This window comes from Emydura macquarii, unplaced genomic scaffold (assembly GCF_026122565.2).
Source record: "Emydura macquarii macquarii isolate MOO-44397 ecotype Brisbane River unplaced genomic scaffold, CSIRO-AGI_Emac_v2 contig_3348, whole genome shotgun sequence".
Taxonomy (NCBI): Eukaryota; Metazoa; Chordata; order Testudines; family Chelidae; genus Emydura; species Emydura macquarii.
This window is the reverse complement of record NW_027133485.1, coordinates 6,606,263-6,632,241: the sequence shown is the minus strand read 5'-3', so window position 1 is coordinate 6,632,241 and position 25,979 is coordinate 6,606,263. Positions and strand designations below refer to the sequence as shown.

Here is a 25,979-nt window from a genome sequence, read left to right as displayed (position 1 = left end):
AGGAGTCCCCATCGCAAATGTGCATTACAGTTGTATAATCTCCCACAGGTCAGGATTTCAAGAACAAAGCATTTTCTTATTTTACCACTCTGTTGCAAAATAAAGGTTTGGAACGAATTTGTATGAAAAAAATTGATGTTAAAATAATTTTTAGTAAAAAGAAATTTCTTTTTATTCACTGTAACTAATTTTAACTCCGTGATGCTCAAAGTCTGGATTTTCAGGGTGGGGGAACGCTTTGCAAAGGATTCATACTGCAATACTGCCATCCCCAGGTGTTGAAAAATTGTGCGATTGGCTTAAAATCATGAGATTTTACACAAACAATACACAGAGTTCTTTTTATTTGCCTTCTGGTTTTTTAACCTTCAGGATGCACTCTGGTCACTTTTTTCAAGCTTTTCTTAGCAACCAGGAGGGCTCCAAACTTGTTTGTTTCTTTTGAAATGAAAATTGAGATTCTCACATATTCACATGACTTCAGAAGCTGGGGCTTTAAGAACACTACCAAATATTGTGAGGCTTGCAATAAAAATCACACTAAGATGTTTTTTTGAGTCCCTATTTTCTCCAGATCTTCCTTTATCTGCACAAGCCAACAGATTGGTGAGATCTGCTTCAATGAAGCACCTTGTCTTACCTGGGGACTTTACAATTATTGTGGAGATGAAAGGTCCCTGATAAGAACATAGATGAATATCAAGAGAAAAGAAGACAAATATTTAGAAGTTCTTACTAAGAAATAGGTTTTCCTTACCTCTGCAAGGGTCATTTTTCACTAAAAATTCATCCAGGGCCATCCATCCTCCACCAACTCGAACCATGACAGTACTGCGCAAAATACGGACCAGCCGCAACTGCTGGGAATCGCCAAACTGTGGAACCAATAGAGAAGGAGTTCAAATAACAGGGATATAAAATGAAGAAACTGCTCCTCTCCAAAGCAGACTGTATCAGGCTTAAGAATATTACTGCACTGGGGACTATTTGAAATTCTACATGTAATCCTAAACATTTTCAAATGTATTAATTTTTAGGGCTTCTCTGAATATATTAAAAAGTTGTAAGTTACTTGGGAATAAATTCACTTCAGTGTCAATTTATGAGAATATTTTCATTTAAAAAAACCTCAGGACAATGCTAACAAACAAGATTCTCTAGGGCTAAGGCCAAAAAAAGCTGAGAAGTTCAAATGCAGATCAAAGAATGGCCAGATGGCAAATGAGCGTTTCTAAATTTGATCTTTGAGGGTTTCATTCAAAGAAATTGTATTGCTCTGCCTTTCATGAATAGTAATATCACTTAGCTCTTATGGAGTGCTTGCATCAGTCGATCTCAAAGCACTTTACAAAGGGGGCCAGCATCATTATCCCCATTTTACAGATGGGAAAACTGAGGCAGGGAGGGGAAGTGACTTGCCTAAGGTCACGTAGCAGGCCAAGAGGAGAACCCAGCCAGCGAAGCCCCACTTTCAGGGCTCTCTATCCATTAGACCACACCACACACTGACATTCCTGATGCAGTCTGCTTTGAAAAGAGGCACCTGACACACCACTAAAGGCCGGCATAGCAAATGCTAGCAGCACTGGGAATGAAGTCTGAAATGTGAACATTTCACCAAGCCTCTACCTTGATGCCACCAGCGAGAGCTACCACAGAAGTCACCCAATTATAGTGAATCTAGAATGCAGGAATCTAAGGCTCCACTCCCAGAATGTTGATTAGTGATTGTAATGTTCATTAGTAATTTAAAATCTCTCCAATTGCAAACCACCATCAAGTGTGCCCCTGAATCAACAAAATCACACATCTCTTCCCAGTTCCCTCCTGCTATCATACACAACCATTTCTTAAAAGTTAAAACCAGTTCCATCCACCACCAGGCAGATACTTCTTGTCAGAACCACCTCCTAACATTTACTGTGACACAGTGAGGCATCTCACAGACCTCCATCTGGACTACAGTGAACGGTACCGGTCCATGTACCACACAGAGGGTATGATAAAGAGCAGCAAAAATACCACCTTCTCTTAAAAGCTTAACCAATGAGGGAAAATTAAGGGAACTGTCTTTAAAAAAGAGGGTACTTCAACATGATCTACTGGAGGTTTTCAGAACTACAAAGGGATTGATAAGTGAGATTTTCTTTTTAACACGGAGAAGGAATTAAAAAACCAGGAGACATAATGGAAACATTAGGAAACAAGGAATAACTCGGGGAAACTTGGGACAGAATGACTTCATGCAAACCATGCTAAACACATGGAATAATTTACTGGGGAGGTGACTGAGGTAAAAAAATTACAAAGGAGTTTCAGACACATCTAGGTTGATTTCTACAGAAAGGGAGTGGTGGCTAGGGGATGTTGGAACAAAGATTAGGATTTCCTTTTCCTGTTCCAAACATTTCACATGGCTCCTTCTCTCCCTGAGAGTACCTCTTGCCCTCTCATGCACGGCTCTCTCTCAAAGAGTTCCATGATCCTCTTTTCAGAGGTCCCCTTTGCCATCAGGCTTGGGGCCGAGGTGAGGGGCCCTTCTAAGACTCTCTCTCAATCTGCAGCGGCAGGTAGTGTCTGTTCATGAAGGATTTCTGCCTCCAGCCTCTCCTCAGCAAGTGGAGGCTAGAGTTGAGTCAGCTCTGCTCTCTGGGGAGCCAATGAGCCACCGAATGAAGGTTCTTAAGCGCTAAGCAGTCGGGGGCTGGAGTGCTGGAAAGGTAGGCGGTCTGGCGTTAGAGACTCTGATTTTTGGTCTCAAAGTTTCTAAGCTAGATTCTGGGCACACATGGGGCATGGTGCAACTCCCCTGTCCTGGCACAGATGCTACAACTAGCTGTAGCCACAAAGGGCTATTTATGGCTGCTAAGGCTCGCTGGAAGACAAGGGCTCTCTGCCCTGTCCCTTCGGTGCACTGCCTCTACGCTAACCGGGTAATTCTTCCATGCTAGGGGAACCCTCAGCTAGCTGGATACACTGGGTTTGTTGCCCCTTTACACCACACAGAGTGGAGAATCGGGCCCTCCATTTTAAAAATGCAAGTCGACAAGTTACTCCAGTCTGGTCACATTAATTACAAATGTATTGTAATAATCAGATACAGTTTTATAGTTCTCTTCAAAGATTTGTCTATAGCCACTTATCTAGAATAAACAGGGAATTGGTTTCTATCCTTTCCTTCAATCAGGAAATTCAGATTCTTTCATGGCACCCCATTTAGAGTCTCCCGCTTCACGTTCAAAATCCTCAATAGTTAAAATAATGGATTTACTTCATTGTTCAAAGGGAGACTGTATTCTTGTGATGAAACCCATCACTCCAGTCACGTTATCAATGGAGCCCCTGTGTTCTAGTCAGCCTTCAGTTACCATGATATTAATCACAGATCAGAATAGAAGAGCAGGTACATGCAATTTTTCATAAACCTTCTTCCAGTTATGAGTTACCCAAAGTCGGTGAAGCAGGGGATGAGGGTTTAATTGTTGTTACCTAACAGATTAACCATGTGAATACAGCATTCTCATTCCATAGCGATGGTGTTATAGTGAAACCCATCCAGATCCTGGTATACAGTCTGTGTTCCGAAAATTTTAGCCTGTATATATTTGTAAGGAGTGTAACAACTCCTCCAGCAGTAGAATCGGAATTATGAGAGAACCGTCTTCTCAGACAAGTCCACCATGAGCACTGGGTTCCCCTGGTTCCCTACATGCAACTTACATGTTCCCTTTCACATAAATGATGCCATAACCTTTAATACCACTGGGGCATCAGAGAAAGAAGCAATTTGGAGGCTAAATCTCTCCATATGTGTAGATTTCCAATTTTCCAATTAAACTTTTTACTTCTTTCTTCCAAAGAGTTTTACCATTTGAAATCACATTATCAGGTAAATGTCCCTCTGTATACCAGACTCTGCCAAGTAGCGTAACAAGCTCTAACACAGCATTCTTCAGATCACATCTTCCCAGGACAAGAGAAAGATTGGTTTTATAAACACACACCAAGCTATGTTTGTTAAAAAGAATGAGATGAAGCATTGCGAGGCACACTGTACCTGATTGCCGAGGAAGAACTACGCAGAGAAAGAATTTGGTTGGGGAGAACATCAGAAGGAGAGAAGAGGAAGAGGGGGAGAAAAACAAGAAAACATTTTATAGGATTTAACAGTGCAATGATAATAAAACTCCTAGTTAACCACAGGTAGTTAAAAATCAGGGTACTTGATGTTATTTGACATGCTAACTGCGCTTCTCTGTCCCTACAGCAGAAGTTGTAATTCGTCACTTCAAAATTCACAAATGAGTCTGAAATTTGATAGTGTTCAAGTGTTGCTATTTTAACTGCTCTATGCCCAAAATGCAAGCAGGCAGGGAGCCAGGATGGTTTGCTGCCAGTTCATCCCAGTGAATAATTTGAAATGAGAACGTTAAATACCTTAAAACAGATTCATTAAACAAATATTTTTCAGATCGTTTTAGAAATGGGCTAGATAAATTAAAGAAAAACACAGGTGTAAGATCCACACATAAAACTTTGAGACAGTTACGGTCTATGGTGAATACAACAATCCCTTGAGTGAGTAGGTTAAGCTCTCTAAAAACACCACATTTGTGTGTCTTGTCCTTCTGTTATTAGGCATATCCAAGACTTAACGCACCAGGAGAGCCTGCTGCCTTAGTCTCCTCCTGCGACTTTTTGAGAAGAGGTTGGGTATCATGGACCATATATAATCATTTGCCCATATACCTCATCTCTGTCATGTTCTCATGTGATAGAGAAACCATTCGCAGGCTCTCCACCATCGTACAGTTCTGGTAACTCTCCAGGAATCAGTGTGCTCCATTAATGGTATACTGCAGTTTCCCCGGAGACTCTCATCACTAGAGACTCTCAGATCAACTTGGGGAATAAAGAACTAGCCTCTAAACTCTTCATGTTATTCCCGCTCTCTGGAGCCCAAGTATGCGTCTCAGATTCCTGAGTGCACATGTTATTGGTCTAATCTCTGGATTTAACATCTCTGAAGGCAAGAGGCTAGCATAGGTAAAATGTATCAATCTTTCAAACAGTGAGATCTCAGTACAGTACAAAAGCAGCAGATTGCTTCAATAGAAGTTAAAACGGATATTTCTCCCTGGTAGGATCACACATGGGGTTGGAATAAGGAGAATTTGTGCTGTTACGGAAAATGTGGACTTCTTCCTCTTACCCGATACTTATTCTCTCCAATCTGCTCCACTTGAAACCTCTTTGCACACTTACACTGGGCCACCTGCCTTGTGACCTGTTGCAAATGAGAGAGGCAGAAGTCAGAGATCAGTAGTTTGCATCTCTTGTACAGGATATGTGGGACACAGAATATGGTGCATAGTAGCAGCACATGGATAAAATACAGACTAAAACAACCTTCACTTTAAAATGTTTTGAATATTTGAACATGGATCTCAGATGAGTACCATGGTGATTCTCTGGGTGCTCATCAATGCACAGTTTTTCCTCTTTGGATATGTGGGCAAATTGGAGAGTCCAGCAGAGGGCAATGAAAATGATGAGGGGGTTGGGGCACATGACTTTATGAGGAGAGGCTGAGGGAACTGGACTTATTTAGTCTGCCAAGAGAAGAATGAGGGGGGATTTGATAGCAGCCTTCAACAACCTGAAGGGGGGTTCCAGGGAGGACAGAGTTAGGCTGGTCTCGGTGATGGCAGATGACAGAACAAGGAACAATGGTCTCAAGTTGCAGTGGGGGGAAGGTCTAGGTTGGATATTAGGAAAAACTTTTTCCCTGAGGAGGGGGGTGAAGCACTGGAATAGGTTACCTAGGGAGGTGGTGAAATCTCCATCCTTAGATGTTTTTAAGGCCCAGTTTGACAAAGCCCTGGCTGGGATGATTTAGTTGGGGTTGGCCCTGCTTTGAGCAGGGGGTTGAGGGAGTTGGGCTAGGTGACCTCCTGAGGTCCCTTCCAACCCTAATCTTCTATGATTTTACTACATGTATTTGAGATGTTGACCCAATAAAAAACTGAATCCCTATATCATACCCGCTAAAATACCACTCTCCTTAGAATCTCCTTTACCTCATCCTCAATTTTGTCTGCATCTGTGGTTGGTCGGTAAGCATCTTTGTTAGGATGGAGAGCAGCCACAAACTCATAGTAATCAATATAGCCATCCCCATCCCGGTCAAAGATGTCAGCCACGGCAGTCATCTCTAACTTAGTGGTGGGGAATTCTGGAATGAAAAAGAAAAACAAACCCAGACGTGTTACAGTCTGAAAATGGATAACTCCTTGTACCTCCTCCCCTCACTTTCTGTGCAAAGAGCATATACTGTATTACCTCCCCACACTCTGCACTCATGCTTCATGTGATGCTCTGCACAACATTCACAGGAAAAGAAACATGCTGCAAAATTACTTGCATTTCAAAGTATAATATAGATTCCAGGCCTCAAGAAATGACAGCCTCTTGGATGTTGAAACAATGGCTAAAGTGTGAGGTGGGGTTGCCATGTTATCATTTCACAGATGTCCTCCCCTGACAGAGGTGCAAGAAACACCCCTTGCATTTGCTTCATAAGTGATGGGAGCAAACGAAATTTCCCGGAGATGGGTTTATCAGGTTTTGCAGAAGGATAGGATGAAACAGATCAAGACTTACTAGATGCTAAGATTCCATCAATAAACTCCTGCCGGGTGATTTTTCCATCCTGATCTTTGTCGATACGCCGGAAGAAGTCCATCACCCGTGATTTCTTGTGATTCATCCAGCGCATGTATCTCTTTCTCCAGACGTCAAAGTCAAAGTTCGCAAACTCCTTCAACTGGAAGACCAATTTCAGTCAGTGGGAGTTGAAAGTGCAGACAGAAAACCTCCCCTGCTCTACAGACATTCTTTCTGAGCTAAGATTTCAGCCACTAAATCAAACTGTGCATAGCCTACGGGGGGTGACTGTTGCCTTCTGAATATTTCACATCTCTTCAAAGCAACACTTTAAAAAAAAGGCATAGCTGGGCTACTCCTCTTAAAACCACAGCCATGGACACAGAGTTTCCATAACAGAATAGGACACACAATGCATCTGACAGCCATCATATGAAATATATGTCACAATCATAGACACAGAAAAAAGTGAAGTGTCCTTCATACTTTTAAACATACATGTACGCAGATATAACATATACTCACACACATACACATACAAAAATATAACCTTTTCAGGCATCTAAGAACAGGGTTCTTTCCCCAGACCTGCCCTCAAGATTCTCCAATTCCTTTATTTTTGGAAAGCCAATTCCTTTCCCACTCTGAACATCTGCATTGTTCTACACCACTTTTTAAGCAGCTGAGAACAGAGCTCCTGCTTGTTTTTTCTAGGAAGGACAGCATTTTCTCCTCTGAGGTGGATAGCAATGTCGCTTCATGGATAAACGGACAGATAATGCTTATCCAGCAAAGTCAACCTTCCTTCCACCGCACCAACTTGCCTCTTGATACATCACAGCTCTGCTGATCTAGCAGCAAGAACCCAAAATGCTTCCAAAATTCAGTTATCTGGAACTGCAGTGCTGAGAGCATGCCAGTGGCTCAGCCTAGTTTAAATAACTGCTTGCGAGAGAACTGTTCAGTCAGTGAAACTGACGTTTAGCACATTTAGGACTGATTCTCAGGTGCCCTTCAGCTAAGAAGAGCTCAGAGTGACTCAAAGCAACAACGTTTTAGTGCTTTTAAAAAAAACAACAACCCCGGAGTTAAAAGTAACAAGGAAAAACGTTAATACGGATAAACTGAACTGACCTACAGGAAAAGCAACAAAAAACAAAAGCACTCACTTCTGGGGAAAGCTGCTTTGTTAAGCATAAATAAAAACAAAAGTTAAATTAGAGGTTTTGAAAAAAATATATACACAATAGTACTGTATTTTTTAGACTATTATTACTTCCAATTAGATCAGACTTTCATTAGCAAGAGACGTACTGACTTTAACAGTACAAAGCGGTCAAGTTAACCTGCCGTTTGCATGGAATATGGTTTTCCGCTGCACTATTTTAGCAGAGATTTTTCTTGTTGGCATTTTTTGGACCTTGCCAGTCATAAGCCGTGACATGCACAATGCAGTTGAAGCAGCAGCTCTAATATAAGGCTGTCTCTGCCTTGGGAGTACAGTCAACAACGCTTTCCACCCCTTGTGTAATAGCATAATGGGGTCATTACCTCTTCCAGCCTATCGAGAGTGTCATTGAGCTTCCGCTGGCGCTCCAGCGCCAGCAGCCACACCTGCTGCCAGCGTGCAGAGAGCTGGTTAATCCGTGGATTCTTTGTTTCCGATTGGGAGAGAATTGGCATGGGAGGAGGGGCGGTCTGACTCAAGGATTTCCCTAGAGAAAGAAAAATATGACACGTGGGATATTGCAGGATGTGGGGTTTGGATGATCCAAGAAAAAAAAAAAAAAAGACAGCTTTGTTTGTTTTTTAAATAGAAAATATCTCTCCGTCTTCCCCATAAGGATTGAGCTGGCAGCTTTATAAAAGAAAATATGAGATTAAGAAATGTTCAGCATACAAGTACTGGCGGTATTGCAATTTTACAGACACCGTTAAGCTGCAATCCCCATCCTAGCAACTCCCGTGTTCCTTTGCCCTTTGGTTTCATCTTCCTGAATTAGATCTAATAGGGCTTTCTGCTGCAAGAATCATACAGGAAGAAATCCTCATGCTGCAGCAACCTGAATAAGAACTGGAGCAGTTAAATACAACACAAACTTTTCAGCACTCTCAAATAAGCAAAACCTTTGTAAACTCAAATCAGAGCCACCAGGAGTCTCTGCATGGCAGAAAGGCAAAGAATAAAGCTCTTGGCATATGTCAGCCACTATTGCAAATGCCACCCTCATTTTTCCTCCTCAACGCCAGCCCATTCCAGGTGGCTGGCAAAGCAAGGTGTATTTCTAATTGAGAATTAGAGCCAGACTAATTAGTTTCCTGTGTGTTTTTCCTCCTATCTCAGAATTCATTCCTGCAGAGAATGCAGACAGCAATAAGTGGCAAACATACTGTTGGCGCGGGATTTCTCAATGAAAGGTCCATGAGCGGGTTCAGTGGCTTTCCTCTTGTATGTCTTAGTGACCCGATCTACGTCTGGCTGCTTTCGTGTCATCTCCTCCATAAAGGACTGTTAAAGGCAAAAGGGAGACGAGAACTGTAACATTTATCATCTTCTCCGCTTCAGGCTGCCGTCACTCTAGATTCTAGCTTAGAAGCTGGAAGCCTGTCGCAGACACACGAGTACTCGCTATGTGGCTTTGTGGTAAAGCTATTCCACAGCTTTGGCTTTGATTCCCAGTCCTGATATTTTGCTCCTTGGGCTGAGTGGAACACAGCGCCGAGCCTTGTTTAAAAGTGACAGGTCTGGATGACTAACATGTGGCTGTAATAAGATCATAAAGTAAAGTCATCCTCTTTCCCAGAATGGTGGCTGTGACAAGAAGTCGGCATCCCCTGCTCCCTGTCAGACTTGCAATCCCTGCCCCAGGAGCAGGGCGGAGACAAGTCCAGAGATATCAGCAATGGAGTTACCTGGTGTTCGGAGATGAGGGCTTTGACCTGATCGATATTTTGCGGCATTGGTTCTTGATCCCGCTGGATCAGCGTGGTCTCAGCCCACTGAATCCATGCTAAGAGCTCCTCCAAGAGCTCGGCATTAGCCACCAGTTCTGAAAGCGCACTCTCCAGCCTTTGTTGATGCTGCTTGGCCCATGTCAGGACCTGATGGAAACACCAAGACGGGCAGTCAGCATGGGAAACTCTGCCCTTCTCCCACTGCGGTCATCTTGTCTGACCACCTGTGTAACAAGGGCTGGAGAACTTCCCCACAAAGAAACATCCGAAAGAAGAGGCTGATCATTAAGTCTATTACTGGTCTTATTTCTCAGCAGTGACAAGACCTTCCCTCTGCCCAAGCAGACAGGGTCCTCTGTGACTCACCTCCTCAAACCTGGCTCGGATGATGGTGATCCAGTGTTTAATCGTGGTGATGCAGTCTGGGTGGCACACAGCCAGGATAACTTCTCCCATCCCCACTGCCGCGTTCACATCCGCTCTCTTTTCCTCCACTTTCTTCATGAACTCCTATACAGCAGGATCCCACAGAAACAATGGTTCACACACCAACATAGCCAATCCGGTCCTTTTAACCCAACCCTTAAAATCCCCCTTTTAACTCAAAATAAAGTGTTTGGGAGTTTTGGATTCAAGTTATGTTCATTCCAGGTTTATACAGCACATGTAATTTTCTCTACCCACCAGTGCCTCTTGTTACAACTCAGTCCAATTCCAGACCATAGCGACTTAACAATATCCAGAGCTCTCAGTGCTGCTGCTAACAATGAGAAGCTAGTTACTGCCCTTTGGTCGTGGCACACATCTTTTCACTGAGGGTCGCTCTGGGTATGTCTCCACTGCAGTGTAAGCCCAGGGTTCAAACTCAAAGCTCAAACCTAACCCCCAGTCCGGCTACACACAAATTGCGCTAACCCAGGGCTTGGGCGCAGGACCCAGCGGGGATGGACAGTCCAAGCCTGAGTCAAGCCGGGACCCAGGGTTCAAGCCCTATTGCTCTGCAAGATAGACGCCATCCCACTGGACTCATGCTCTGGGAGTCTACTAAAGCAATCCCACAATCCCACGGGCCAACTTTCTTTGTTCTCTGGACAGTCAAGTTTGGTGGACAGTCAAGTTTTCTCACACGTCACCACAAACACAGGGCGAGAGCAGCCACATTTTGGGAGGGCGCTAGAAGTCTGGGGTATGGTTGGTTGAAGTCGGGCATACTGTAGACGTTGGAAGCCCAGGAAGAGACCCAGGGTTCAACAATTCCTAACTTGGGGTTTCAAATGAGTGTAACAAACCCAGGATCAGGTTACTCGAGTTTAACTAACCCTAGCTTACACGGCTGTGTAGACAGACCCTCTGAATCTGCATTTCCCCACATTCCTGAGTGACTGGTTACCTTGTGTATGTCGATGAGTGACTGCAATGCTTCAGCATCATCAGGCAGAGCTCCTCTAAAGCGGAGGGTCTGTTCTGCCTCGGAAAGCCACTCCAACAGCATGTGGACTGCAGTCCGGAACTCCTCTGCCTGAAACGACACCAAGAGACAGATGCAACGAGTGACTCCTCTAGCAAGAATGAGTACGCTAGATTCATTACCTTGCCTGATTCTCCACCCACCATTCGAGAAACCAGGCACAGCGATGCCTCTAATAGGAACAGAGGAAATAAAAGAACAGGCTATATCTTTGCTCTGTGTTTGTACAGCACCTCACACAATGAGATCCTGCTGTATGCCTGGGGCTTGCAGGCGCTGCAGTGACAAGTAAACAAGACAACTGGAGGTGGTCAAGTAGTCTGTTCCCTTCAGCTGCATTGAAAAAGTGAACTAACTCCCTTTAAAAGCTGTATCTATGTTTCCTGTTTACTGTATCGTTCTACCTCTGCATCTGATGAAGTGAGCTGAGTCTCACGAAAGCTTATGCCTACAAATATTAAATGTGTTAGTCTTTCCAAGTGCCACAGAACTCTCGTTGTTTTTGCTGTATACAGACTAACACGGCTACCCCTCTGGATCGGCTCATTTTGTTACCTTCGGCAGTCCATTCCGTATACTAATTACTCTGTGTCAAAATACCTCCTTCAGCACCTTTTTGTCCTTCCCAGGCTTAAGTTTAGTCAACCTTCTCCTATTGTTCAAATAGCTCTGAATGGTCTCTTATCACCATTCCCTTCTGATTTGCCCACACTGCATATCAATGCGGCCCTCTCTTCGTCGCTGCTTTCTAATTTAGGCTTTTATTCTTCTACCTTTTTTTTTTTTTTTGAATAACAGACTCTCAAAGCAGCCATTCCATTCCGATTGTTATCGGCTGGACTGCTCCAACTGTGAAATAGATATAAAGAAGGGAGGTTGAGAATTCTAATTATCTGTATTCTCACAGTGAGATGATCCCGTGACACTGACTCTAGATATTAATTTATCCTCACAAGATTCCCTGAGTGGTAGGAACATATTATCCCAATTTTGCAAATGTGGAACCGAAGCAGAGAGATTCAGTGATTTGCCACAGGTTACACAGGGTGTCTGTGGCAGAGCTGGGAATTGTACCTAGATCTCCTGAGGCTTCATCCAGGATCGTAACCACAATGGGGCAGAGATAGCGTCCCAAAACATTTCCCACTGGGAAGATAGTGGATGCTTGTACAGAGCTTCAGAACACAACATTTTGCATTCATTAAGGTCCTGTCAAGACTCGCCCTTTAATTTGTGCAGGTTCAGAGCCACACAAAACCCTGGACGTGAGAGTGAATTTGGAAGCCTCCTTCTTCTCACCTGCTTCAAGGCCTGCTCCAGCCGGGTTTGTTTAGACACAGACAGCTTACACACTGTGTCCCAGCGACTGCTCAACTCTTGAAGCTGCACCTTAACCCAGGTAGTGTCATCCCGGCTGTTCTCAATGAGCTCTCTGCCTGAGCGTTTGAGCACTTGCACGGTGCCTGTGCGCTTCCCCAGTTCCTTCTGGAAAACCTACCATGGGAGAAGAGAAAGGTCAATCATGGGGTTTTGTGTCGGGTTTTACTCTTGTTCTCCATAGAAAAGGTGCAGCACAGACTTGAAGTGTTTCAAGTCTGACAATACGGGAGTATATAAAGTTGAACTGGTGGTATGCTTTCTTCCACCAAATCCCACTTTAAATGCTTCTATTTTGGCATTTTTCCTCAGCTATCATTCATTTTCTTTGAAACAGAATTGGTTATCCATAGATAGCATAGGCACACAAGCCACTGTAACCCACTGGAACGTGTAAATTACAGATCCACTCACAATCAGCTTACACACTCACCAGTGAGTTACACTAGAACACAGGCACACCATCAGCAACACATCACATAAAGCTGAGGACATCTGAGCTTGAGAGTGGATGAGAAGCGACTGTCAGCCGGGATACAAGTTTTCCTCTGCTCTTAAAGAGAGCAGGATGGGAATCTTTAGCTTCCCTCTGGGCAACCATCAGAGACTGGCAGAAGGAATCGTGGTTTAATCTCTCGCTTGAAAGATGGTATGTTTAACAGCACGCTGCCATTCGCTCCAATGCAGCAGATGTTTGGAACAGGAGCCCAAAGTCTAGCCTAGAATTTGAACCTCTGACTTAATCCTGAAGCGAAAGTGCTCACATCTGAGACTTCCCGAGGAATACCGCCAAAGTGGAGTTTATAGAAGGACAGAAGCTTAACTCCCTCTCTCCCTTTCCGAAAACAGAGAGATCTTTCTGATAAAATCCAAGGCAGGACAGAGCAGAACTAAAGGTTTATGTTTCAATTCCAAAACAGTGACATCATCTTTCAAATCCGTCTCCCAGGCATTGACTCAATGGAAATCAAAGCTGCCCAGCGGGACATGCAGCTCTCCAGCATACATCTTGCCGAGATGCTCTAAGCCTGGCACTTCTGTTATGCGGTGGATGGGGAACTCAAGTTGCTTTCACTCCCCAAAGGGCCGCTGGTAAAACCCCATTCTTACCTTATGAGCATCCATCAAGTTCATGACCAGGTCCAGATCACCATGGACTGGTTGGTCTTCAGCCAACTGTGGCTCCACCTTGTACAGCCAGTCCACTAAGGCCTGCAGCGCATCCATGAATTGACCAGAGAAGAGCAGGGCTTCTTCCAGCTTGTGCTGCCTGCAAAGAGAGAGCATCCAGGCACATTTGTATGACCCCCTCTAGCTGCAATATCAACACGGCTCGCAGTTGAATCGGGAAGTGTTTCTTTATCCGTCCACATCTTTCTGATGCTATCATCATCGTCATGACAAATCCCCAAAGGACATAGCGTCCTTGCAGATCAAGCGCCACCCGGATCGATCTCCTTATGGTAGCCTGGCCGGGCGTTCAGTTTACGTTTCTGATGCTATGGTTGGTACCATCTCTGCTTTGTTACTGACCTCTGTACACTCAACAGTGCATTTATAGTATGTGCTACACGTCAAGCGTCACAGGGTCATCCCTTTCCCAGTCCTTCAATGTTGTAGCAGTATTTTGTTACAAATGCTGCCCATGCAAACTAGGCATGTTCTATTTGGGCGCTCACCTTTCCACAGACTTGCCGCAGACTGTGTCCCATTTGTCCCGGACTTCTCCAAGCAAGTTGTCCAGTTTCTGAGTGTCATCTGGCAACACAGCTTTTTCTTTCAGGGCTCTCCCAGTCCGGATCGTGGTGTCGTAAACAGGCTGTTTTCCACCAAGGGTCTTTTGGAAATCCTGCAACCAGAGAAGGGCACAAAAGAAACGTCTTTAGAATGCATAAAAACTTGCAAGTGGATAGCTTAGTGGGATAAATGCCACTCTCATGCAAATTTGCAACTATACTACTGTAATGTTAAACTCAAGTGTGGAGTATACCATTCCTATTGAATCATCTCTCCCCTTTGATTTTAGAAAAGTGACGATTCTGCACTGCTTTGACTGAGAGCAGGTTTCATTTCACTTCCAACTACCCCACACTTTAGGGCATTAATCACAGACGGAATGAAAACAAACCCTCTACCTTGTGCTTGGAAAGCTGCAGTTTGATTTTGTCTGGATCATTGGAAATCTCCAGCTCAGAGTCCAGGTGGTTCTCTGCATCTTCCAGCCAATCAATCAGCTTTTTCCAAGCTTCGTGGAACTGAAATTGCACAAGAGGCGAGAGCAGTTAGAACTTGGTGTTGGCGTCTTCCAGGCCTCCTGGAGGCTTGAGAGACTTGGGCTCTGAAGGCCGATAAGCAACATTGCTGGGTCCTCTACACCCATTTTCACATCTCTCACCTGTTTTGCCCGTTTCCTTGCATCGTCAAGTGCTCGTCCTCTCTCCACGGAACGCTGAACTACTTTCTCCCAGCGGGACTGGACACTGACCAGCAGGTTCTTTATCAAAACCACATCCTGCTTTTGACTGAGGAACTTCAGCTGTTTCCCTGTTTCATCCAGCTCAATGATCTGGTCCCGGTGAGCATTCACTTCATTGGCAAAAATCTGGAACAAAGATTTCCTCTCATTTAAAGAAAAAGAATGGAAAAGTCTCCTAGTTTCTTCCACACAGAGAAAGCACTGAGCATGGCTTACTTGCTTTGTAAAACTGAATCGGAGTGTTACACAAAACTCTAGCCCCCAGCCCCCGGCCCCCCAGGTTACCTTGTGTTCCTCTATCTGAGACAGCACAGTATTTAGGATAAGGCTGGGTGGAGGTGCAATGTTTAAACTCTGTTCCGCGAGGGTCAGCCAGTTAATGAAGTCCTGTAGGGAATTCTGGAACTCTGTTGCCAGGTTGAGTGCTTCTTCCAGCTTTGACTGAATTTTAATAAGGGAGGGAGGGAAGACAAAGAGACCACCAAGTTCACAATCGGAGGCTTTGCAGACAAAGACATGTATTGTACTCTAGATGAAACGAACTCTCTAAGGGGAACTCATCAATTCAACCAAAGAACATGACTTGTTTACCAAGAGGAGGAGATTTCAGTGAAAGTGGCTGTTTCAGAATCAGTTTCGTCTGAAACAAATGGAGAGGAACTGTACATGAAAGAGGAGACAGCTCAATAATCAACACACTAGTGTCTGTGTCACCATCAGAGCTTCCTGGAAACAGGCCTCCACGAGGGAAGCTGTTCTGTGGAAGGGAGATGACACTTCAGTGATGACAGCTGCAGAACTAGAAATTCAGCCTGGGTAGAGGCCAGTTTCTCTCATTTTATCTGAGAACTTATTGGTGACCAAAGTACAACCACAATGGAGTTAGGTCAGCAGAGAATTTGGCCGGCTGTCTCTTAAGAAGGAGCAATGTATCTTTGCTCTTCAGAACTGGACGTTGCTCTTCACATCATAGCTTCTCTCATGTTCAGTCACATTTAATTTTACTTTCATTTTCTCTCTGTTATAAGATTTACCCTGCTCTGGTAACTATCCATACAATTAACACTGATTTCAGACATCACTGATCACACCTATTTCAGAAGGTACGCTAAGCATAGGTAATCAGGAGAGAAATTATCTAAAAGAACTGATCTAAAAGCACTGATCTTGGGTGCCTGAAGCACTTTGTTGATTCTGCTATTACAATAAACCCGCGATCTGGAGACAGCATTACTGCAGCAGGGAACTAATGACATTTTACTGTCAAACAACGTCTTGCATAGTAAATGTGGATCGCGTTTTAGCTCACAAAATTACCTTCCTCTCCTCCATCTTGGTGCTGACCAAGCCCCATTTCTGTTTCAACTGCGCTACACTCTGCTCCGTCTTCGAGCCAGAGCCAGAGTCATCGCGGCTTAGCAGGATCAGTCGCCCCTTGGCCAACAGCTGACTGTAGACCTCCTCGTTGGCTTTGAGTTGGGCATACAGCTCCTACACCGAACAACCATCAAAATATTAGAGACCGAGATACCTCGTGAGGGAGTTGCAGTACACTGGAATCCAAGTTCGTAGAGACACTGGGTTCAGGACAGACAGTGATATATTTATCAATGGAGAGAAGCAGTTCATTCATTAAGATAGTGGGAAATCCTGTCCATAGCCATCGTCTGCAAACTTAATAATCCTCTGTAACTTTGGAGAGATTAAGTGGCAAAAGAAACACTCATCCCATTCCCCAGTCGACTACACCATGCGACCTGGACATGTTTCCAGGCTGACATTTCAGAGAGAACCTTGTTGAATTAGAGGCATTTTAAATCTTTATGGAGAAGTTACCATATGGGCATTGAGCTGTTCCCGGGCGGTTTCTGGCAGACCTCCTGTGGGTTTTGATGCAGATAGCTGGCTCTCCATTCTTGTTAGCCATAGGAGGAAGTCGTCAATCTCCCCATGGAAACCCTGGGCCTGTTAAGGAACATAAAATCGGCCATGGATCAGAGGACAGTAGTAGCCATTGACTGACCTTCAATTTTAACACTGGGGTTCCTGACACACTGGATGAGGAGGCAGAGAAGATTTTTACAAAGACATTAAAAGAGTGTGTGTATAATACGTTTTTTTTAATACAATACAACCCCTTCAGCAAGTTCTCTCTCTCTCTCACTCACTCACTCACACACTCACTCACACACTCACTCACACACTCACTCACACGATTTATTTAAGATAAAAGGCTCTCCCCTAAAGAGCAGGACTTCCCCTCAGAACAAACGCATCTTTGGTTTGGAAAGAAGAAGTAACTTGCTTTTTACAGACCTTTTGTGCCTCCCATCTCTGGCCTTGTCTTCACTGCTGAAAAAGGTGGACTTTTTACCTGGGGGTAACGAATGCGTGTGAATTATCCCAAGGTAAAAACACAGTGAAGAGAAGGCACTTTGTAGTTCCATCATGAGGTAAACGAGGCGTGGTCAGTTCCAGGTGTGGGCATAGAGTCCTCACCTAGTTTACCTCGAGGTAAAACTAAAGTGCCTTGTCTGCACTGTGCCAGGACAGCACACGTGTGTTACTTACCCTGAGGTGGCAACACCTTTTCTAGCAGTGAAGACAAGACCTAGATATTACCTCCTCTTCCCTTCACCCTGGAAATAGAGACTCCAGGCCGACCCGGGCACCCTCTGCCAATCTCTTCCGCAAGCACGAAGTCGTTTGTCTCCAGAACAAGCTCACCGACCTGCTGAAGCGTTGCCTGCAGCTGCTGCTCCCTCTCCTCCGTTTTCTGCAGGACAGACTCCCAGCACGAATTCAACTTCTCCAGCCGGCTCCGCAGGCTGCTCGCATCGTCTCCCGCACTGGATTCCAGGAGCTCATTGCCAGCTTTATTTACCGTCTCCACAGTTGCTTGGTGGGCCAACACATCATTCTTCAGCACCTGCACAGGGCGTAGGAGGCAAGGTTGGACACTTGCCTCTAAAACGTGCTGTTAACTCCAGCCCCATCCCAAGGAAACAAATCAATGTAAATAACTTCCCGGAGCCAGCGTCCCCTTTAAGGGCAGATAAAAGGCAGAATACGGATTACGTACATGGTGCTTTGCAAGTTCTACTTCAATGACCTTTGGGTCCCCATTGATGGGTCTTTGCGCATCTAACAACTCTTCCGTGTGGGTCAGCCAGGCCATCAGCTCTGCTAACGCATGCTGGAACTGACCAAGGGCCAGCAGAGCAGCTTCTAACTTGTGCTGTTCAAAGGCAGCAAAGAAAACGTTAATCAGGAGGGGGCAGGAAGAGGATGACGATGACTATTTCCAGGTTTATTTTGAGCCCTTGGTTTTGGGAGCCCTCCTTCACCATACCTGTCTGTGGGCAATCTTCTCGCCCAAGTTCTCCCAGAGATGTTTCAGCTCTGTCAGTGGTTCCCGTATGATGTGTCTGTCTGTCTCATCGGTCGCCTTTTTTAGCATCAGTTCACCTTGGTGATTGAGCTTCTCCATTTCAATCTGCTGCTGGTAAACCTCCATTTTAAACTCCTGCAAAAGCGTGGATGGGGGAAAAAAAACAAACAAAAACCAACTGCAGAACTCAGCCTCCAACACAGAACAAGAACTGGAGAACCGTGTCTCATTTAGCTCTCCTACCTTCATCTCATTCAGCTGCTCTTTCACCGTGTTGAGGTCAGTGCCGACAGGGGGCATGTTGCACAGCTTAATCACAGTGTTATCCAGCCAGTCAAACATCGCCTAAGATGAACACATACACAACTAGGAAAACCAAACCTACAACATCATTGGACAATGCAAGCCACACCTGCTCCATAAGCCATCAGCAGAGCTTGGTGGCAAACTGTTCCATTCTGTGACCAATGAATACAACGTCTCTTTCAAGGCAAACAGATGGGTAGTTTTGATGCTCAGGAAGCACACGGCTTAGTGATCTTCCACGGCCCCCAGCAGAAGAAGCTGACTAGGATCAGGCACATTGCCCCCATCCTGCAATGTACAACTATTTGGGAGGGCGAATGGAGGCCGGGTCCATTTTAAATTGTCATCAGAGAAGCAGAAGAAATGCTGATGTAATGTATTACTTTCAGCTGGTCATTGCACCCAGGGCCTAACTTAGCTTGTCAGCTCTTTGGGGCAGCGACTAGCTTTTTGTTCTGTGCTTGTGCACCATCTACACCGGGGGCCCTGGTCCACCCCCAAAAGCTGCCTCACCTGCAGCGTATCCTGATATTGCACAGCAGACTGCATAGCCTCCTCAAGTTTCTCTAGTCTCTCCTTCCAGGTTTTGTTTAGGTTTTCCCAAGCATTGTTCATCTGCAAAACACAGGATTGCCCCCCGATTCAGCAGACTATTCAATCTGAACCAACACAGCCTGTCACACGACTTTAAACTCTGAGCTGCTGGTTTTCCTACCTCATCAATGCTTTTCTTCACTTCTGGTTTCTCAGGTTCACCACAGGCAATAATTAAGTCAGCTCCAAGCATGCGAATAAACTCCAGTTCTTCATGCAAGCCATCTGTTTCCTCTTTGATAGTCTATATTCAGACAGTGCAATGAATAAAAAACAGGTTTGTTTAGTAAATGCTCTTCCAAAACTCCATTTGAAGGTGTATGCAATTGGAGCAAGAGCACAGAGATTCCTCTGGCTAGCTAATGCTTTACATTCTGGTTGAATACAAGACTAATTAATCCTCAACCTAACAAGTGTGCACCCCATTAAGCAGCAGGTACGTGGTTTCTTTATCTACCAATTCTTTATCTACCAAGGTAATGGAGTCCAATCCACACGCTGCTTCCACTGGCTGATGCCACCATGCGCAAGCAGATGGGAATAACGAGGTAACACACTGCATCTAATTTGACACTGCATCTGTCTGAACTGGAAAGATGGTGACTCCATCTGCAAGTTATATAATTTTCAGGAGTGTTCTTACGGAACCAGGAATTAAACGGGTTGTCAGAGAGCCAGTATTTCTAAACCAGAGTCAGACTAGTTATAAAACGGGAGGGGCACATGGAAGCACTCTGGGGTGAGATGTATATGTATTAAAAAACCCTGAGTCAAACTAAGGTCAAATATGCCAACATCCGAAATGGACTCTGCCAAATGATTTCAAACAGCTACACAGCACCACTCATCTCTAAGTCCCTCCAGTATCATCATTTTATTCTACAGCAGCCTTCCGTCTAATTGGAATGTAAATCTGCATCTCAATCTAGACAGCACACCAGTGTATCCAGCCCACACTGGGAGCAGAGCCATGGTAACAACTAGCAGGGGTGGCGTACAGCTCTGAACACTCGCCTGACAAGTGTTTTCCCAACATGGCTGCAGTTAACATGATTTTAGCACTGTTTCAATCTCTTCTACGGGCAGTTTTTTTTCCCCACTTGAAAAGGAACAAGATGAACCCCCTCCCCGCCATCCTGGTTCTCCCAAGATTTCTAAATAAAACCATAGCATGATTTGTAACCGTGCCCGGTGCTCACAAAACTGTGGTACAACATTTGGCCGTATCTGCATTTGAGACCCAAACATGGTGACTAGCTGTAGCACAGACAGGGCGGGTGTGGAAAGACACAGTCCTTACCTCTGCTGCCTCCACCTGCTGCTTGATGATTGACGGGTCAATGCCCGGGCTCTCCAGGTCATGAACAATATCCTGTGTGTCTTTGATGGTGGTCAGGAGGGCTGCCATGTCGTACCAGAACTTCTCTGCAAACTCCAGGACATCAAGGAACTTACTTTCACGTTCCTCTGCTCGAGCCTTGATGTCTTCCCAGAAAAACACCATTTGATCCAGCTTATCCTGGATTTCTAAAGGGGGAAAAAACCCAACGAGTTAGGACTCTTGATTCATATCTTGTTCTAACCAAGAATCCCCAATTACGAATCGAAGCAGCTGCACACAAATGGGATCATTAGAAAGGTCTAACGTTACGTCTACACAGCATGGCGGCAGAGACTCTCAGGGCCCAGGCCTACAGATTTAGGCTTTGCACTATGGTGCTAACAGCCACCACGCAGATTTTCAGGCTCAGGCTGGAGCTCTGGCTCTGAAGCCTGAGGAGAGGGGCGGTTTTCAGAGCCCGAGCTCCAGCCTAAACCCGAACGTTTACACAGCTCTATTGGTGAGAGCCCGAATCTGTAGACCCGGTCTCAGACTTGCTGCCCCGGGGGCCTTTTGTGCCGTGTACACTTTAACCGAACGGACCCTTCAAAGAAGAATTACAATGGCCAAGACTGCCAGAAACGTTAATTTAGAAAGCAGGTGGATGAAGATGTGACAAAACAGCAAGATACAGAAATAAAGCCTTCATTTATCCAGAGAACAGCAACAAGCCTGGGCAGCTGCAGGCCAAACCTGCCCACGTGCTCCCCCCGCAGCAAACCCCAGGCCTCACCACCTCTCCCAGCTCATTCAGTCTAGGGACTCGCTCCGAACACTGCCGACAAAGGTGCCAATTAGTGCCCATCGTGTTGGTGGTTTTGTGATGTGGACATTTCCCCCCAACCCTCTCTCTGCCCCTTCAGGGCCTGAACTGAAACCAATTCATTGCAGATAGGCCATGACAGCTCTCAGGGGTCTCACAGCCTGCAGTGCTTCTGAACTGGGCTGGACTTGGACCGATTACTGAGCAATCAGATGCTCCTTGCCAGTCCCCCGATAAACAAGATACATTTTGGTTACCTGTATATGAGAGACTTGCCATCCTAATTATGCTAAATATACAACCGTCTCTATGAGGAAAAGGTGAGGTGTCTCCTGGACCTCTGTGCTATACCTTTGGCTGCCAGGTCCTTGTCTGCTCCCTGAGATCGCCCGATCAGTTCCTCCCCCCGGCGTTTCAGTGCCTCGAAGGATGGCTGCAGTTTTTCCAGCTCCATAGTGGAGTTTTTGTTTTCACTGATGCACTCCCTGATTTTATCGACTTCAGCTGGGATCGAGGGTGGCATGCGCAGGCGGGAGGAAAGGTTCTCCAGTGTCTCCAACATTGGCTCGATCTTATCGTGGAACTGAACAAAGGCAAGTCCATCAGGCAGGTTAGAGGATTGTACGGTACCGAATTACTCCACTATATGCGGCATAATGTCGAGAGCATGCTAACTGCTCTCTTTTGTTAGAGAGAATTAATGCTTCCAATTACACCTGCAGCCTCCAATTTGATGTCTGTGACTGGTTTTGCCACTGATAAGTGTCTTCTGCAGTGGTCGAAGGCGTTAAACAAGATTGCAGTTAAGTAAGCCTACAGAGCGGGCACAGGAAACTGCAAACCAAACGCAGCAGCAGTTTGTTATTGTATCAAAACCCACAAAATTCAAGTTTGACTGACACCCCCTTCCCTCCAAAGGGCAGCGCCATAGGATGGGCACAGGAAGATTCAGTCACACTGATCCACGTGCAAACAGATTAGCTGTAACTCTGCCTGTGTTTGGTGAAGCCACGACCTCAGTTCAGGGGAGCCTGGCACAGAAACCATCTCAATTCCCAAGCCAACTGCAACCACCTGGTGGAAGGCACATGCATGTATGTGTAGGACAGAAGAGAGAATGGGATGTTGTGCTGTTTGGTAAAGCAACGGCAGAAACCTGATCTTACTAATAAAGGAAGGACGTTTGGCATTGTTAATGTTAGCATTAAAGATAATCTAAGAATATCTACAAGACAGAATGAAGGGCAATAAAGGGAAGTTATTCTACCTAGAGGTCTGCTCATGGAACTGGACCTCCTATTCTCGCACAATAGGACAGCCTCTTGTTTCCACTGAGTTTCACATTATCATGGAGGGAAGGGAGAAGGAAACAGGTTCTAGGTGCAAATTCTATCATCACTAGATTGTCTTAAAACGAACAAACTTGGGTGAACCAACCCATCACTCCAGCTAAGGCAGAAGATGGTATGCTTCACTGTAGATCTCTTTTATAGTAAAATCATTTTTTCCCCCACAGAACACTTTAATTCTAAGCAGAAGCTCACTATAAAGTGGAACTGCAAACCGCACATTGCAACGCAATGAAAGCTTTAAGGACTTTAAACCTTCAACATAAATGGAATTTCAGCGTGTCTGAGTTTGTTCTTAGCAGGTTCCATTGAAGATACAATAATATAGTAGAAATCTGGGTATCAAATGAATTAAGACTCATCTAGCCCAAAGAACGAGAACATAAATGAGCAACTAACGTGGTGAGGCTTACCTCTGTAATCTGCAATGGTGGGGCGCAGTCAACACAACAATGAAATGGGACCATGTGGGGAAGACAGGAACAGGCATCAACACACAAAGATAACACATTCCACAATGTGAGTGAGAGATGAAACGGGAGGTGTGTGTGGGGGGGAAAAACTTGGAGTTAATACAAGTGCAAACCAAGAGAAGTGACTAAACAATGCAGGAATAAAAAAACCCAGACATGACAACTGTGCTACAGTAAATATTAGTTGAAGTGAAACAAAGCTACAAACTCTAACCCCAGCTGCATGCAACAGAAGTTCCTTACATCGTTTCTAAGCTATAATTTGTACAATCTCTGCCCTTCCTTTCACCTAGTTCATCCCTTTTAGGACTCCTCTAGAGAGCCCAGATACTAAGGAAGATGATTATCTCTCCCATGCGAATGATCCTGTAGTTGTTCATTATATGTACAGTAGTTTCCTGCTTATCACAAACAAGATCCAGCTCCCTAAGCTCCAGTCACAGTCTGGCCAGGCCGTTTCAGCACGGGGAGATGCCAAAAAGCCATTTTAATGAAGAACATTATTAAGGCTGTAAAAATTGATTACCCTATTTACATCAGGATTCAATCTCTTTCTGTACAGCTTTTGCAAAACTACCAGCACCAGCCTTCCCATACGTACCTGCGTGGACTGAGAGACAGCCTCATCGAGCGCCAGAGCTCGCTGGCGCACCTCCTCTTTGATTCTGGCATACATGGCCTCCGCTGTCAAATACTTCTCCTGTACCATCTCCCCTTCCTCAGGGTTGAGCTCCTTCAGCTGCGGTCCAATTTTCAGCAACTTGTCAATATGAGGCTTATGTTCAGCTATAGATTCTCTTAGTTGCTATAGGATGGAAAAAAAAGATTTCTATTCAAATCCACGGCGTATTTACTTCATATGAGGTTCAGTGAAAATTCATGCCCTCCATTTCTTGGGCATCTCTTGGACCAGCATGTATCAGCTACATGGCACCTGGGTATTTCAATGTGCCAATCCCCACAGTAACCAGTCATCATGCTTTATCTTTGTCCATCCTACCATAGGAACGCTTCTACCTCTGACCTCAGTATTATTTCCCCACCTTCACCCACATCTCCAAGGAGTGGATATTCCCATACCCCCACGGTGACAACTCTGATAAAGAGCTGTTCTTTCTTGCACATCCGTTCTTTTAAGCAGATCTCTCACCCCTCCACGTATGGCATCATTACACCCAGAGGAAATATACCAAGATGATCAATCTCCCATGGGTTTACATTCCAAATTTCTATGTAAAATACAAACTCCTTACGTTTTGGATTAGATTCCTACAGATCTCATTGTGATAGACAGGTGGAAACCCCAAAAAGTGGAGAGCTTAGATAGTTGCCTACCCCTACTGACCTGCAAAACACTCATCAGCCCTTTTATTCCATTTTATACAGACGGCTGAATCAATTCTATCTGGTGTCAATGATGCACACAAAACTCTCCCCCTTACCCTCATTTCCTCTTGCTGTTGTTTGAGCTGCTCATGATCAATAGCTGGAGGGGGCAACTGTGCTATAAGTGCTTGTGTTTCTTCAATCCATGGGTCGAGCTCTTCGTAAGTCTCCCAGAACTGGTTCACTAAGACCTGTGCACGCTCTAAGCAAGTGTAGCGCTCTGAGTGGAGCTGGCTAACGGCATCATACTGCTTCACGAGAGATTCCGTTTTCTCCTAGAGGGAACAGGAGGAGAGTGTGGAGTTGGCGACGGATGCAAAGGCAAAAGAAAATGAGCCAGCTGCATGCTGTGAACGGAAAAGGTGGAGTTCCACAACTGCATGCTGTAACTCCAACCAAAAAGGTATCGGAGTTCCCTACAACTTTCCCCTTGTGAATACTGCAACAAAATAAAAAAGTTAATAAATGGGAAATGACTCCCGTGGGTATTACTGGTTGGAATGATTAGAGATGGAAAATTTTAAACCAAGGAGAAAGATACAAGGAAACAGACAGATGAAGGAAATGTGCACTCTTTCTTTCCCTCCCCCCCGGTATTTAATCCATTACTTGATAGGAGGAGCTCTGCTATCTAAGACTCCCTCTCATGATGCCTACATGTATCAAAGATATGCATTTACCTGTAGCATAGCTTTCTGTTCTTCTCCACATGTCCCAAAGATCTCATTACGCTGGCTGAACAGCTCATCCATAGAATCTTTGTGTCGAATGATGTCTATGGAAAATGCCTGTAGGAAGGAAATGTTTAGAATAAGTAAAATCAGAATTTTACTCCAAGCCACAAAACTTGTCGTCTTCCCACAGTGCTTGTACCGAGGGAGTGGACTTCAGAAACTCTGCCGAAGTGGTCAGATGACTGGTGAAAATGATCACAAGGTGGTCAATTAAATCCAAGACTGTAAAGACTGAATCAAATATCCTGTGAGATCCTGGTAATCTGACTCCACCTGCAGATTATTGCATTTTCTTCTCAACCGTGTTTTGGAATTTCACTCTTAATAAATTAGCATCTCTTTCAAAAGTCTATGAAAAGCCAATTGAAATTAGAGACTGGTTCAGACTCGGAGCAGCTCACACATCAAATTCATTTTTTATAAATCCAGTGCCGAAAAAAAATTGGGCGCCGAAAAACAGGAGGTTACTAAGACGTTTCAACACTCTGAACTCACAGGCCAGGGGTGTGATCCGGCACCAGAGTGACCATCCAAAATTTACAGTACTCAGAAATTATGACAGGGTATCAAATCCCATCGTAACTGCTATTAAACATCTCTGTTTTATAGAAAGACACTCCTTGAGGGCTAAGCTAGATCAGAGAATGTGCAAAAGGGAAA

General features: G+C 44.8%; 1 protein-coding gene across 16 annotated transcripts in view; it reads right to left on the bottom strand.

The window, feature by feature from the left end:
- Positions 1 to 25,979, bottom strand: part of MACF1 (microtubule actin crosslinking factor 1) — a 222,084-nt gene that overhangs the window by 10,555 nt on the left and 185,550 nt on the right. For 12 of the 16 annotated variants that reach the window (XM_067533972.1, XM_067533965.1, XM_067533971.1 and 9 more), the window contains 29 exons: positions 25,266 to 25,373; positions 24,642 to 24,860; positions 23,801 to 24,004; positions 21,729 to 21,960; positions 20,534 to 20,760; positions 19,355 to 19,477; positions 19,153 to 19,254; positions 18,577 to 18,678; positions 18,295 to 18,468; positions 18,025 to 18,180; positions 17,674 to 17,871; positions 16,779 to 16,907; positions 16,260 to 16,433; positions 15,228 to 15,383; positions 14,862 to 15,068; positions 14,602 to 14,721; positions 14,146 to 14,315; positions 13,577 to 13,736; positions 12,389 to 12,583; positions 11,012 to 11,140; positions 9,988 to 10,131; positions 9,580 to 9,768; positions 9,058 to 9,175; positions 8,218 to 8,381; positions 6,664 to 6,826; positions 6,081 to 6,235; positions 5,213 to 5,287; positions 4,058 to 4,075; positions 758 to 875 (listed from right to left, as the gene is read on the bottom strand). In XM_067533972.1, coding sequence (XP_067390073.1) covers positions 758 to 875; positions 4,058 to 4,075; positions 5,213 to 5,287; positions 6,081 to 6,235; positions 6,664 to 6,826; positions 8,218 to 8,381; positions 9,058 to 9,175; positions 9,580 to 9,768; positions 9,988 to 10,131; positions 11,012 to 11,140; positions 12,389 to 12,583; positions 13,577 to 13,736; positions 14,146 to 14,315; positions 14,602 to 14,721; positions 14,862 to 15,068; positions 15,228 to 15,383; positions 16,260 to 16,433; positions 16,779 to 16,907; positions 17,674 to 17,871; positions 18,025 to 18,180; positions 18,295 to 18,468; positions 18,577 to 18,678; positions 19,153 to 19,254; positions 19,355 to 19,477; positions 20,534 to 20,760; positions 21,729 to 21,960; positions 23,801 to 24,004; positions 24,642 to 24,860; positions 25,266 to 25,373 — 4,429 coding nt within the window. The remainder of the gene's footprint in view (positions 1 to 757; positions 876 to 4,057; positions 4,076 to 5,212; positions 5,288 to 6,080; positions 6,236 to 6,663; positions 6,827 to 8,217; positions 8,382 to 9,057; positions 9,176 to 9,579; positions 9,769 to 9,987; positions 10,132 to 11,011; positions 11,141 to 12,388; positions 12,584 to 13,576; positions 13,737 to 14,145; positions 14,316 to 14,601; positions 14,722 to 14,861; positions 15,069 to 15,227; positions 15,384 to 16,259; positions 16,434 to 16,778; positions 16,908 to 17,673; positions 17,872 to 18,024; positions 18,181 to 18,294; positions 18,469 to 18,576; positions 18,679 to 19,152; positions 19,255 to 19,354; positions 19,478 to 20,533; positions 20,761 to 21,728; positions 21,961 to 23,800; positions 24,005 to 24,641; positions 24,861 to 25,265; positions 25,374 to 25,979) is intronic. The other 4 variants (XM_067533966.1, XM_067533968.1, XM_067533975.1 and 1 more) reach the window with 1 other exon arrangement.